This window comes from Neopelma chrysocephalum, unplaced genomic scaffold (genome assembly GCF_003984885.1).
Source record: "Neopelma chrysocephalum unplaced genomic scaffold, ASM398488v2 Primary Assembly neopelma1_59, whole genome shotgun sequence".
Lineage (NCBI taxonomy): Eukaryota > Metazoa > Chordata > Aves > Passeriformes > Pipridae > Neopelma > Neopelma chrysocephalum.
Window position 1 is genome coordinate 29,978,916 of NW_020897714.1, and position 15,733 is coordinate 29,994,648.

The following is a 15,733-nucleotide window of genomic DNA, read 5'->3' on the forward strand; positions in this document are numbered from 1 at the left end:
AGTGTTTTTCACAGGAAACACAACCGTTGGCAATAATGACACGGTTAAGAAAATGATGTGGTTACATCCATGTTAGCTCAATCACACTGCAAACGCCACGCATTTGACTCGGAGCAGCAAGGAGCACACCAAGCAACTTTCCTTTTCCGGAATAGGAAACGTTTCTAGTTGGAGACTCAGCTAATACAGGATCAGAGAGACACTCCAGCTTCTAGCAAGTGTAAAATACCAAGCATAATAAAAGGACTATAGTTGTATCTCAAACCCCCCCTTTACTTGTATAGCACAACTTGCTTGAAGCACACTAGTTATTTCCCACAACTAATAGCCAATTTAATATGTGTGGTTATTAGTCTTTTAGGAATGTTTAAGACTTCGCATGTTCAGACATGAGAACAGCAGGAAGCATCACAACAACTGAATCTTGCCACAGAATGGGTACTTCTTTGGGGAAAAAGACTTGGAAAATGGAGTGCTCAGCCAGAGACTACTGCTGCTGTTACTACAGTTCTAATTCCTTATGCTCTTTGTCACTGAGGATTTATTTCTACCCAGAAAGAACTTATACCTGTCTACCGATTCCATTCCGAAGTGCAGAGCACTTGCAGTATTTCTATATGCAAGAAATAACAAATGATTTGTCTTTCAAAATTTTTCAGGTTCCACATTTTTCCTCAGCCAGTGTGTGCACACAAAAATGCAGAGTTGCCTTTCTATGACAAATATTGTATCTTGTCAAGTATTGCAATTAAAATGGTGCTCACTTGTAAAATTTCCCCCAGCACTGATCTTTAACTGGCAATCACAGTAGATTTGACCAAGAGTTTTTGTTTTCCTCTAAAGGACTAGAAACATTTCAGGCTCTTTAACTTTTCTTAAAAGATAGATCAAGCATTTCCACAGGAAAAGTGTTTTTAGCTGAATCAGGTTTCCCCTGATCAAGTTTTGATATGAAACTTTCATTCAACCTTAAATGCAGATCCTTCAGGATCTTTCAGTTTCTACCATCACATATGAGGTTCTCTGCTTACAAAGCGAATATGTTAGTATTAACTCACAATACCTTGGACTATCTGGAGTGAGAAATTTAGTGGCTGAATATTTCATTTGGGATTGTGTGTTTCTGATTTATTTTGCTTTTTTCCTACATATCACACCTGGCCTAATAATGGGTCTTAAATGAAGCATTTTATCTTTCTTCCCATGGTCAAAAGCCTTCAAGATGGACAACGTTCTGCAGCACTTTCAAGAGCAGGAAAAAAAACCCACTCCAGCTTAGGTCAAGTTCCTGCTGTTCATGTATGACAACTGCAACTAGTTCAAATTCTCAGTGATTTTTCAGAAAGCCAAAGTACTTTTTATTTCACACTGTTCATTAACCATATATGCACAAACACATTCTGCCCTTCGGCCCAAAACCTCAACAAAAGCAGCAAGCAAAACCAGAAAGCTTTACTGCAAAGCCAGAAGGACTACCAGTGCTCAAATAAAAACTGGTTTGAGAGTGAGATGTACCAAAAGCTTTTCATTTACACCAAGTGTTAAAACATATTTAGCTTCAAACTGCTTTATGGCTGACAAGAACCGAGCTGTGCCAGGCACAGGCTGCCTGTGGGTTCTCATTTGTGCATGGCTATGCACAGATATTGTGTTCTGCAGGTGAAGCACTGCCAAGCCTGGCCATCTCTCGTGGTGTGTCCTTGGCAAGCAAACACAGCTGGATGCACCTGGCAAAGCCCAGGCCAAGGCTACCTGTCGGAGGGAGTCGGATGAAGGTGAGGAAGGGCGATTGGAAGAGCGGAGGCTAAGGGAGAGCTCCCACTGGTCAACAAAGAATCGGCGAGACGGTTCAGTCTCAGGCTAAAAAATAAAATGAAAGTCAAAACAATCACACATGGCTACAGAGGGAAAAAAAAATGAATAAAAACCCAAAAAAACAACATTCATGCCTTCTGGCCACCATCAAGAACAATTTCTTAAAGACTCTTGCAGAAAAATATCCAGTGTATCTTCACTTTCTCCCTAGCGAGGCAGAGTAAGTCATTCTTAATTTACTTTTTATTAGGTTTTAAGTTATTTAGGACCATTTGGAAGAAGTTACCTACTTCCACAGATGTCCAATCTCCTGTAACCCAACCAACTAAGCCACTGGCAAAGATTCCAAATCAATTTCCTCTTCTTCTTCTGTATCTCCCATCGTTCTCTATTACTGGCCCAAGGCACTAAGATCATCTTTCAGGCCATGTGAGACCTCTTCTATATTTTAACTATATAAACCAAAAGTCTACTCTCCCGGGGGTGGAAGAGAAAGAAATCAGCTTGTATGCATTTCCTGTAATTAGCAGCAAATTTCCAACCTTAAATTTACTGTAAGCAGATTAGAAAAATCACACAAAAAAGAATGAGTCAATATAAAATAATCTGCTGCTCTTGCTTATCAAATGGCAAAGAAAAAATCACAATCTGAGAAACTGCATCCTTCTGAAACGGGTTCTTCACAGATAAACCCAAAATTTGGTCTTCCAATATACCCTTGTCATTATCTCTATGGATTATTATGCCCCTCTCCCAAGAAATACGTCATACAAATAGGAAAAAAACAAAAGCTGAAAGTATCAGACCAACAGCAGTACTGGTAGAAACCACACATTTCTAAAAATTATAGTCTGGAAATAAAAAATACACAAGTTTCAAATAATTTACTGTCTTTGAAAAGAAAGTTATGTTTTTAGTAATAAAAAGGAAAAATAAATGTCATGTAACTGCATGACCCATGAAAATATCTACTTCTAGCCACTTAGGATAGGCTAACCTCAAGATTAAATTTACTGGACAAAACGCAAAAGAGCTTGGCTTTCACAGTTTCCCCAATTTAAAAAAATAAAATTGTTAATACACAATTTTTCCATACTTAAGATCATCAACATTTAATCAAATTTCTTCTTGGAAAATGTCTTATTTTTCTAAGCTGTCTTTCTCTTACCAAACTATTTTTCTTGTTTTCTTCCCTTACATCCCACATCATAATCCATCACTGCTTGCAGTGTTCCAACATCTGTTTCCTCTTTTTCCTCTCTGCCCTACCCACTTTATCCTTTCCTCTACTTTGTGCTCTCTGTCTCCCCTCCATTTTCTCTCCTTTCCAATTCTGCACAACACAGACATTAGACAATTTCAAAAATAATTTCTACCTTTGCTTTGCAATGCTGTTAATCTTTTACACCCTCAAGAGGAGCTTAAAATCGCCAGAGAGCAACAAAAAGGCAGGAGTAAGATGTTTTGGTCTAGATCTTCGTTTCTGTATCATCATTTCAACTGCATAAGAAAACGCACACGAGCATTGTGGATCACACCCAAGATCTTCAGTTGTGTCACTCATTAAGAAATAGGTGCCACTACATTTAAACTAGTCTTCTCATTCAGTCTTTCATATCTTGTTCTATGTCCCCAAATCACAAATCTAGCCAAAGTGTCACTGTTCCTTCTGAGAGAACAGCTTCACTGGTTTTAATCATCAGTAAAGATGGCACCCCGAAAAAAACCCAGCAACGAAAAGTGACCTAGGAGCTATAAATTTCCTTTCAGTATGGCTTGGAAAAGTTATGCCTACCAGCAAACATTCTGGGACTACTTATGCTCCAGCTCATGAAGACAGCTTGATTTTAGATGGTTAATTCAAAACAATAAGTTATGGAAAATTAAAAAAATTGTAGATGGTGTTTTTCAAAAGCACCCTGCAGTTTGCCAAATGCTGCTGAAGGTAACTGAAAACAGAGATAGGGGAAGCAACTAAAGAACCCCAGCTCAAACTGGCACGTTCCCATATCCCAAAGACAACACACTGGAGAGAAAATTAAGCTCAAAACCAAAACAAAACAGAAGAGTACACTGGAATCAAAGAAAACCCACACAAGCTGCCAGCTCTACCATTGGAAATAACTATGCAGGAAGCATGGACACAAAAGTAGTACTTCGGAGCCAGGAATAATGCTTGGAAAATGTGAATGTTCTTGCTTCCAGAAGCAAGTAAATCTGTGAGCAGCTGACTGGTAAATAACCACTGTGAGATTATTTGATCTGGAGCCCAGCTGGTTTTCAGCATCTACATGCTGAAGTTTAGAGGCTGCTTTTACTTAATTTTTTATATTGCATTTTGAGGAACAGAAACACTGTCACTCACCAAGCAAGGAGACAGCTAAGAACTGGCAAGTCAGATGAAAACACTACACAAAATAGACTCGACTTGTTTTAACCACATGACTGTAAGAGCAGTGGCCATGGTATTTTGGTGAATTTTTCTCTGTGACCCCAGATTTCACCTGTACCCAGAATCCCGCACTGACACAGGACACCAGATAGGCAGGGCTGTCGTCACCTGATGCCTCACTGCACGTCTGGACTCCAGGAGGGCAGCCAGCTGACATGCCCTTTGCTCAACATTCTCAGGCACTTGGTCACCAGAAAATAAACGAGGAGATCTCTGTGAGACGAGGAAGGAGGAAGGAAGTAAACGAACCAGCAAAAGAAAGCCCCAAAAGGAAGAGACACCAAAATGCCAGCCAAAAAGGTATGACATTCACATGCAGAACAGCAAGAGGAGCTCTCATGTGAAGACTTTTTCCCCCAGTGTCTACTGCCCTAACGAAGTGCTACATTTTGACCATCAAGGGCAAGAAAAAACAGCAGATTTAGTTGTTATTCACAACTCTCCCACTAGGACCTGCTGCAGCCAAAACCAATCAAGCGCATAGCCTCTCTCTCTGGCATTACCATCAAAAAATAATTTAAAAATGTGGCTTTATCATGCACAGAGGAGCTTCTTTGTCAGTTTATTTCCCCATAGTTCTCCATTCTCAAGGATCTCCTTTAAATATCTAAACCTGTACTTATTTGTTTCTCAGACTTTGCGCTCAGAGTCACATATTTTTAGGGTAATGTCCTTCAGTTCTCATAAAGAATGGAATGAATTAATTTCCTAAAGATGGTGGTATATGCAAAATGAATGCTTTACATGCCAAAGAGGGGATGTTTTAATGAGCCTGACTGGTTGAACCTAAGAACAGCAAAACCAAATACTCACAGAAGCTGTCAGTTTTACTTCTGCAACTTCACTGTCCTACTTGTTCTTACTGCACTACCATGTCAACACACCCTAGGCACAATATTTGACACCTCTGCTATTCTGGTCTTTCATATCAATCTTCCTAAACTGTTGTGTGGTGCACTTGGTGACATGGAAAAAAGTCCTGGCTTGTGGCCTGCTGTATAAAGCAGGAGTATCACTTGCAGTATCACACAGACTTCAGATAATTTGTTTGTAGAGTACAAAAGCAAATGGACCAGGAGCTACAAACAGGTGCATCAAGAAACCTCAGGTCTGATCTGTCAAGAATGCCAGTGTACTGCTCTGTATTGTTTATTGTCTTCTAAGGCACAACAGAAAATTGGGTTCACACTCAGTTTACGAGAAACACTTTTCCCATTCAGATGCATTAATAATACTCTCTACTTTCAAGCTGCTTTCAGTTCCACCTACTCCTTCCTACTTCATCATTTTCAATAAAACTAGGGCCTATCACAAAGCTGTGGGCTTCTGTGTCGCTGCAGACACGCGTATTCATTTTCTACTGCCTGTCAGAAAACATTCGGCCCACAAGAGGCTTTTGTTAGAACACATTCTGAAAGTTGCAACGGTTTTATTACTGGCTACTACTTATGACTTAATTCATTCAAAGCCTTTACTGGAATGTCAATTAATTTGTCAATATGAATTCAAATCAACTGATTCTTTTGAGTGCCCATCTTTTCTTTTCCCATGCTTCTGTATAATACTGAGCCATTCAGACAGACGGTTGAATATTTCATTGTTAAGAAGGCTTCAAAGTCTCTATACTAAATAATGCCTCATCATTTTTCGTTTTACTTTGGCCTGTAGGAGGCAAGATGGAATGCCAGTTGTTTAACCATCCAGAAAGCAAGCAGTGAAAACAATGCAACCATGTTCGCATGAATTAGCACAAAACATAACTCTTCTTGTTCTGCTACAGCCACAGCATACTTCACTAAAGAGGTGTAAGAGGAAAAGGAGAATGAGAAGAGCTTAAGTGCTAGACCTAAGGCAAAATAAAAGCATATAGCACACTGCTGATGAATGCTTGTTATGCATTTACATGGGTATCACACAGAAAGGATCACTCCTCATTGACTCTCAGCAGTTCCAGCGTGTTAACAGCAGCATTAGGATAAGTGTGTTTCACTACCCAGTATATTTGCTCTCTGTATTGCACACATCCACCACAGCTTTGTGTCATCATTGCACACATCCACCACAGCTTTGTGTCATCAGTGTCCATGCCATTTGTTCATGCTCTTTACCCTTTCCTGTCTGGGACTCTGCTCCCCGGGATAGCCGGCACCAGGTTCCCTGAATCTCTGCAGGCAACAAATTATGAGCTTAAAAACAATCACAGACCAACCTCCTAATCAAAACACACTTCATCTGATTTTTTTTTTAAAGATGCAGGTAGAAGAGAGACCGTAACAATAGCAGAACAGTTTATTAAGCATATTCTAAACCTGGCAATAACAAGTTGGTTCCTGTAGAGAATTTTTTTTTAAAACTATATATTCATATGAGGCCAATAAACAACAATATAGTACCACAATGCAATGAAATTAGTACAATAAAGAATGAAAGACACTCAATATAACTCATACTGTGAAGTTAGTTCAAAGGAAGGAAATGAAGAGTTTAAAAGAAGTGGCAGAATGAATGCATTAGAAGTGCAGAGGTAGAGGTTTTTAAAAGACAGAGTAACAAGGACACATCTGTCTGAACTTGCTATAAGGTTTGAGCCAAGATAATTTCAGGAAAAGAAATCATTCCTAAGGAAAAAAGAACGTCTCCAAAAGAAGACTACTCAACTGAGTCTAACAGATCAGTTCTGTAGCACAGAGGGTAAAAATTCCTGAGAGTTAAAAGAAGGAAGACTGATTTTTCTTTTAATTATTTCTTTGAGCAAGAAGGCAGGCAAAAAAATTTTCTATGGGATACAATATACAAAATGATCAAAGTACACTTGAACCCAGCAGTAGCTGGCTCTCATGACTGAACTAGGCAACCAAAAAGGCACAGGACAAACAAACACTTGGAGAGGCAAGGGAAGGAAAATACAGAGCTGCCAGATCCTTAGTGACTGAAAGCACATTTCTCTATACGGAAAATGAATCTCCATGCTATAGATTAGAAAATAAAACTCAGCATTTAACTGCCTTAGTTTCTCTATTTGTAAGCTTGGGGGAAACCTTTCTTCTTTCATAAAACATATCCCACAAAGTTCTCAAAGGGTTTTGACAAGAGGAAGGCAGCAAGCTATGGACATCATCTGATAATGTCACGCTCCAGTTGAAATGCAGGTTTTGGTAATGAAAGGGGCTTTCCCCACCCATTCTACCTAGATGCCCGTTCCCATATCCTTCCTTGCACTGTACACTGTCCACGGTGTGGCAGAAAACCAACCACCTCTTTTGTTAGGACAGGTTCAAATGGGATCAGTAAGCAGACCTGACCTATTGTGCAGATGCAGACCACAGAGGCAGCAAAGAATGTGTGTTCTGGAGGCTGACAATAATTAGACCAGATAAAGTGCAACATGTAATTACTCTGAGAAATCACAGCAATAAGGCAAGTCAAACTTTATGCCAAAGAATAAAACTTGTCTACTCTGCTAAAAGGTAACATGCCTTTACAGAGTTTATGGGCATACAAGTGTTCAACAAAGAAATATCCTCTATCTATGGGGAAATTCATTTGTACAATCTTTATATGAAGTAATGGAACTTCAGCTGCCTTTTATGACCTCAATATTAGTTCAGGATTGATCAGAAAGGAGTGGATTTTATTATGGCAGTAGGAAAATGAAACACACATTAAAAAAGGAATACAACTCAAAGAAGCACAGTGACAATTACAACAAGACACAAACATTAAGGATTTCAGGTAACATTTAACTAGGACAACAAATACATGTGCACAAATATCTGGATGCATGTTTATGTACTGGCTCAAAACAGCTATCACTGCTCCAGGTTCAAAGTCAGACAGACTGAACACAAACTCTTGTGAGACAACAGGTTGAGTGTGGGGGGAAATAGAAGGACCACAGTGGACATGTGCAGGTCACTACAACATCCCAAAAAAGTACTTTATACAAGTAATCCCAAAAAAGTTTTATGGATACAAGGGCAAATTTTCAGTCGAAAATTTAAACAAAGAGTGGAGATGGAGTAAAGTTTCATTTTCTTTCCCTCCATTACTCCAAACATTTCTTTTGTACTTTGCTGTATCTCAACACCAAGAAAGGGTACTGTAATTAAAAATTAGCCTACAGCAAAATCTGAGTCTCCAGTGGAGCCTCTCCCTGTTTCCAGTGAGACAATGCTGCCCTAAGTTTCTAACCTCAGAGGCTGAGAAAGCCCTGTCAGCACCTCAAAAAAAAGAAAACTGGAAATCTCTTTGTAAATGGGATATCTGGTAACTGATCTAGTCACTTGTACAAGCAGCAATGAAGAGGAAGGGACAGAGCATGCAGAGGGAATCACCTGCTGCCTGGGATACGGTGGAGAGGAAGATGGAGTGGAAGAGAGCATGATCACTTTTTTGGGGCAGGTCCGAGAACGTTCCTTATGCCTCATCTTTTTTTAAAACAGAAAAAGAAAAAAAAATCATAATAATGGTAGAAAGGAGATAACATTACCTCTGGTTTGGTAAGACAGGTCAGAACACATGAACTGAGAGACTGTGACCCTAAGCTCACACCTCTCACGAATGACCAAAAGCCACAGTTTATCTGAAGCTTAGAGACCCAAGTTTTTTATGCAGAGCCACATGATCACAGTCAAACACAGACTTATATCAATCAATTAAACCAACAGTTTCTGACTCAAGGTCTTACAACCAGTGAAAGGCAAAACTTGGAACTCTACACAGCACAGTTGGACTGCTCTCTTTGCTTCATGAAAAATTACTTATTGCTTTGCCTTGCAATGTTTAAAAATATCCATCCCGTTGACCTAAATACTCTTGTTTGCAGTTCATTAGTAATACAATTCAAGTCACAGCATTCTATCCTCAGCTTCAGATACCTCTTCTTAAACTTCCAGATATTAAACCATCTTTAAACCATTTTTAAGTTAAGTTGTACTACATTCTAGCAGAACAGAAATACAGCTGGTTTATAGCCAAAATGTAGCTGTATCTAATAGTCTGAATATTACACAATTGCACATAAAAGTCTTCAATTTCATGCCCTTCTAGTGCTGTACCTCCTTACTATGTACAGTCTTTTCTCCACCACTTCTTGTTTATTAATGTATCTTCTGCCTGATATTTCCTTTTCTTTCGAGTTCTCACCAGAGCATATCTGGAAATGGTTGCACTGTGAAAAACAAAACATTGTGTCCCCACAGCCACTGTTAGATGAGTCTCCAAAGAAACTGCATGCGGTTTAAAGGAATTACAGATGTTCATTACTGCCCTTGCAGCTGAGCTGGCACTAACATCTGTTTGGGTGTTCTCTTCCCTTTCAGCAAAAAAAAGTAAATAAATAATCAACTCTTCTATTTCAAACAGATGCTACAAGCAGCTTAAACTAAAACACATGACTTTGCACTGAAGTGGATGAAGAATATTCATATGTTGTTTCAAAAGGCTCATCTGTGAAGTCACTGATTTCTAGTTGAAAGGATGGTAACATTCTCAATCACAGAGCTGCTCATGAGTTTTCATCTGACCATGGCTAAGTTTGCATTTCAGATGGCAAAATTTTCACAAACTTGCTTATTTTTCCAAGGCAGACCTCAGAATATAACACTGTATAGGTATATGAGATACATGTTCAGTCCTCCAGTAGGATGTATTTCTGAGCATGCAAAGACAAGGATGACTGTAGGAAAGAGGAAAAATATATCAACAGATTTAAATAAGAAATTTAAGTTTAAAAAGCAGTATTTGCAGAAATCATTGGTGTTGCAAGTTCTCTTCTGTTGACATTTCAGTTCTTGCTGTCTGTGGTCATCTCTGTCATGGCAGATCTTCAAGAAACAGTTCCAACAAAGTTACTGAAAAGTTTGTAATACTGCCCTTTATCACACTTCAGGGAATCATCTCAAAAGAATAAGCATCAGATCTCTAAAGGCAGAAAAGATGTGCACCAAAGGACATAGGATCTCCATCTTACAAGTGTCTTTCTACACATCAGTGATCTAAGTTTATGTATTACACACAAAAGTTGCTGCTGACAGGAGATCAATGAAACTATAGCAGAAAACTGCTGAAGGCCATAAGCTGAGAGTCTGGAAGTCTGGGACAAAATTCAGTTTAAAAGGCTTGTCTCCAGTACCATGTCCAGTCACATCCTCTTCTGGATAGACCATATGGCTTTCAACGCCTTTCTGATCCCTGATGAGATGCTATTTCCCAAAAGCAGCTAAAATGGCTCAGAAAGCAATAGAACATGATCTCATACAAGAAGGCATTCATTTAAGGAGATTAACCTCCATGCCATAAAATACAACTCAGCCTTTTTAGGAGAGATTACCATCACATAAGAAAATCACATTTTTCTTTACTATCATATAAGAAAATTACACACATTTCCACTGTGCACATACACTTCACAGTATCTTCGTGCATTAGTAGCTGCTGTTGAGGTGCTCATAAGAACATGAACTGAATTTTGACAACACAGGTCAACATTCTGAAAGTGTAGCTCAATAAATCAAACTTCATAATCCAATTCACAAGGAATGCAGGCCACACTAAATGCTGAGGAGCAGACTGGTGAGGTTTTTAACCCACTTGCTCTTTAGCCTTTCCCAGAGAGACACGCTTTAAAGTCTTGTGATGAAAGCAAAAACTGCTTCAGAGCAGATTCTGCCAGGATGTCATTCCTTCTAGGAATTCTGTTGTAGCAACCACCCCTACCCCACCTATACAACACACAGAGAGGCATTCTGCCTAACAAGTTCATTGAATCACCTCATACCAGGGCAAAGCAAGATTCTAGATTTAAACTGATAGGCAAATACAGCTAAGGAAATCCATCTGACAGACACTACCAGGCAGTAGCCCAAGGCAGATGCAAATTTCCCATCAAAACTGTGGGTCCAACCCAGAGCATATCCTCTGGTTTATCCCTTGCAATCACTCTTATGCTTTTGCTGTATAGTTTCCTCTTCAATGCAGATTCCAAAACACAGGAAGGACCAAACCTGTCAATCACATAATAGCCCTTCTGTCAAAGAGCCCCGAGGATCTCAACTTCATGTCCTAAGAAACCTGTGGTTTCCCTCAATAACACATCACCCTTTGTCCCCATAGGAACTGTTTTGCTCCTCCTCCTCAAAGCACTCTTCAGTAGAAAGCATTTGCTATATGATATATCTTACACGCAGTCAGTAACAGAAGTTTCTGCTCATGAACCTCAACTCCTGTGTCAAACAAGAGAAACAGCTTTCCAACAGCTTCATGAACAGCTCTTTCTAGCAAACATACATCCTCCTAAAGAACTTGCCAGGAGCAATATTAATCCTGTACAGCAAGTCCAGTGACATGTACCGGTACCCAGGACCAACTCCCCTCTTGGCAGTCTGTAGCCCAGGAAATAGCTTTAAGGCCAGCTTTAAAGCACCCAATGTCACTGCAGAAAGCCAGTCCAGTACCACCAAGAGGTGCAGTCCCACCGCTGCCACAGTCTGTGTGTAAGCAACCACAATTAGGAGTCTGGGCAGTCAGTCGAGGGGCTGCTCCAGCAGCAATATCCTGCAGGATGGATTGCTGTCCAAGCTTGGCAAAGCTGGCTGCTTGGCCCAGTGGATGGCTTTCCACCTCAGCTCATCTCTGATCAGTCAAGAATAAATGGTTCTATATGTGTCCATGGCTTTTGAATGAAGGTAACCAATGTTCTTCACTTCTCCAGGCGAGCACCTTCAGAACAGGGACTCTATCAACTGGAACAGGGACTCTGTCAGCTGGGTTTTTGCATCCTTGAGACTCAGTTTTACAATTCTCCATTTCAGAAGGACTGCAAATTCAGCATGAAATCTGGACCCAAGAATCAATCATCTTCTATTGACACAGTAAAGCCTATCAAGGAAAGATCATCTCCATGTGTAATCTTGAAAGGGAAATCATCCACACAAGGCAATCATTGCCAGCATTGAACAAAATAATTTAAGTCCTCTAAAAGAAAAACTGCTACAAAAAGATTTTTAAAGATATGCCCTACATTGCTGCCTATAAAGAGATGCTATCAATGTTGAAGGAGAGCAGAAGGATTTTTTCTTCCTTTTGTTTTGTCTTTTTTTTAAATTGTGTAGTGCAGGTAAAAACAAGAACAAACAGGAACAACAAACTGCTCTCTGGTGAGGAGAAAATCCTATTAAAAGCAAGAAACAGAAGTTCATCCTTTTTTTCTAACCAATTACAGAAGGATGACAGTAAGAACTTCTTCAGTTTCACTATCAAGGCTTGATTATAAAGCCTTCATAAAGTTTCAGTAGCAGGTTCAAATAGGAATCTCAAGACTGCTCAAATGTGATATTTTCCAAGTGCTAAAACACAAAATTTCATTCGCTTGAACAGAGAGAAACAGCCAGTGCAATCCAGTCTTCCTTTTTTTGGGAGGTAACATAAGCAGTGCTCGTCAATTGACTTCATATTGTATGGCTTTTTGGTATCAGTTTTTTTCTTTTTCCTCTTTACTTGGTAAGTAGCCTTAAAAAATTAAATTTTCCTCAATCATGGATGACGTGCATCCATCTGAAAGTGCTCATTAGCCTATAAAGAAGATTTTGATGAGACAGAAGGTAGAAGAACAAACACTGAGTCAGGAAACCAAAATGTCTTGACAGTTCTACTAACAATAATTCCCCTGGCTTAGGTCTTCTTCCTTGGAGAGAAACCTTCTAGATCATGACACCAGTCATGACATGCAGCATTAATTGTGTTGAATACACCCCAAACATGAAGATCATCGTGAATCCATATTCATGCAGAACAGTGGATTTCCAAACCCAGTGGCACCTTCTTCCTCTTGACTCCAAAGTATGCTCTGATTAAACCACAGCCAGAAAGAAGCAGATATTTCTCCAAATTATGGCTGCCTTAAAAATACCTCTCAGCACTCTGAGAAACATGAGGAGGCCACTTGCACAGAGAAACAGTGGAAGCAGAGGAAGCCAGTGAGACAAGTATCCCTATCTGCCTAAAAAGATCCTCTGTCACAAGCCTTAACTTTGGAAAGTCTATGGCTGCAAGAAAAGCACCAGCAATGACAATGAACCAAAACAAGGGAGAGAAAATAAAATTTGATACCTGCTGATTTTTCTGCTGATGATCCCTATTCTGAAAACCTCTGTGGCAGAAAACCTGAAATTTACTGAATTCACAATAAGATGGGAATCTGCAATGCAATGAGGGTGAGAAGTTGGCAAGGAAAGCTCCATATGGCATAAAAGAAAGGGAAACCACAGTAAAATCTCTCGCCAGTACACAACACATAAGATTTAGCATATGAATAGCAAAACTGATAACCAATTTTACTACTTATACCAAGGAAGAGCTTTAAAATCATAGATGGTATGACACCTTTTACCTCACGTGTTGCCAAAACTGCTTGCATGTTTTCATTTTTCTTTCTAACAGAAGAATCTAGAAATCCTGTAGCAAAAATTTCTGCTGCAGCATCCACTGAAACCTTGATAAGTTGAAACTATCATAAGAGGGCAGGGAAGATTTGATTAAGTCCTTTTGAAACATTAAACCACGCATCATTACCGAAGGGAGATGTTGACTTTATTCACTGAAAGTTAAATTATTTAAAATAATGGACTTGGACAAGGTGCTGGAAAAGGACTGGTTTAAAAACATGACAGTGATAGTTGGTGTTGGGTGCAGGCAATGCATTGTACTTAGAATTAGTTTCTTTACCTGTTTCCACTGGGGTATGGGAGCAAGACGGCCTTGCTCTCGTCTGCTGGATGGCTGGTTGTGAACACGTTCTTGATAAGGCAGGACAGGTTGCTGCATGCAGGTTGCAGGGAAAATGGGACGAAGGAGGAAAGATAAAATAGTAAAGGAAACTCAAAGAAAGCCACAGGAATGGAATATAGAGTAAGACAGACAAACATTCAAGAAAAAAAATAGGGTAGGGGAGAATTCATTTAGCAAGTAAAACGTAAAAAGGAAAAAAAAACATGCAAAAATGGGAAACTTAACATATTTTGGACCTTATCTTTAATTTCACTGTTTCTTCAAATCATTGGCTGAGTATTCTGGCCAACATGTAGCACTTGAAGAAACATTTGATTGGTAAAAGGTGGAATAAACATCACCTTTCTGGGATTATGTTACACTACCAAGGCTGATGTGTAGTGTAGCATAGAGAAGCTTGACCTGGCTTTAAAGTGGCCAGGTCAGGTCCCACAAACAATGTGGCCATGGCAGCACAGAGCTTGGCAGAAGTTGTGAAGATGGACTTATGCAGTAGAGCAAGAACTCTGTCACTTAAACCCTACTGCTGACACTGCACTGCCAGCAGGAGCTTGAAGTGACTCAATCTGACTTCAAAGACAACTACCCTGCAGTTGCAGTTCAGATTCCATCCTGAATAACCAGCAAGTCTCAGTTGGAACGATACAAATATCCTGATTGCCAAGAAACTCCCAGGCATTTATCTGCTGCACTTACATACATGTACAAACCTTAATCACAATTCACAAGAACAAACAGATGTAACTTGACGTGAAAATGTTCAAATCAGAAATTGAATGATTGTTCTTACACTGTGTAAAAGTAGAACATTCCTGGAATGCTTTTAAAGAGCAATAATAGTCATAAAAGAAACTAAATTGCTGGTAATATATTTGTGAAAGAGATTATATAACATAATATAGGCAATAACAAAGAAATAAACTTTTCTTAGGAAGTTCTTCTCCACCCCATACTCATAAATTTTAAACTTTGAGTAACCTTCACTCTCCTCTAAGTACTTCCTTTGAAATCAAAAAGCACCACTAGCATCCAGTCCTGAGGAACGCATGCTATTATTCCTGATTTTCCTCCACAATTCCAAAATAAAGGTGTTATTATCCCATCTCTTACCTGTCTCCGTAAGCTTGAGGACGGCACCGGTGCATTCTCTTCGAACTTGGCCAGTAGCTGGGTTGCCATAGACTTGACTTTGTTCTGATTCCCAATGGCAGCATCAATCCTCCTCTCTGTCAGGGCGCTCACCAGTGTGGGCCTTTCTTCTCTGTAGCTCCGTGGGAGGTCCTCCTAAAAAGCAGTGACATCAAAATTCAACAAGATACAACGGGATCACCTTTTCCCCTCTACCCCTTTGCTGTGAAGGGTTTCTAACACTGTAGATAACAAATCTGACAGCCTGCACTTGCAAGCTCACATTTTAATTTCCTTTGGCATGTCATCAAATGTTCTGCTAAACTTTACTTATCTTTTCAACCATATGTGATGCACTTACCTACCAGAGAGGCTACAGTTGAAACACCCCTGTGAATCCCATGACATAAAACAAAGGCCCATCTTCAAAACTTCTCACAATGAAGTCAAAGCACTGAATTTTAACTCACCTATACCTATTTGGCTACAAATATTTAATCTGAAAGCCTGCCTTATGGGGCCTACTGGAAAGTTAAGTGCTTTTTGCACTAA

The 15,733-nt window shown here is 39.6% G+C and overlaps 1 protein-coding gene across 5 annotated transcripts in view; it reads right to left on the minus strand.

The window, feature by feature from the left end:
• MICAL3 (microtubule associated monooxygenase, calponin and LIM domain containing 3) overlaps nt 1–15,733 on the minus strand; it is a 168,255-nt gene that overhangs the window by 76,299 nt on the left and 76,223 nt on the right. For 3 of the 5 annotated variants that reach the window (XM_027680762.1, XM_027680765.1, XM_027680763.1), the window contains exon 16: nt 15,164–15,337. In XM_027680762.1, the coding sequence (XP_027536563.1) occupies nt 15,164–15,337 (174 nt within the window). Of the gene's footprint in view, nt 1–1,752; nt 1,861–4,375; nt 4,481–6,375; nt 6,433–8,601; nt 8,695–13,990; nt 14,084–15,163; nt 15,338–15,733 lie in introns of all 5 variants that reach the window. The other 2 variants (XM_027680764.1, XM_027680761.1) reach the window with 2 other exon arrangements.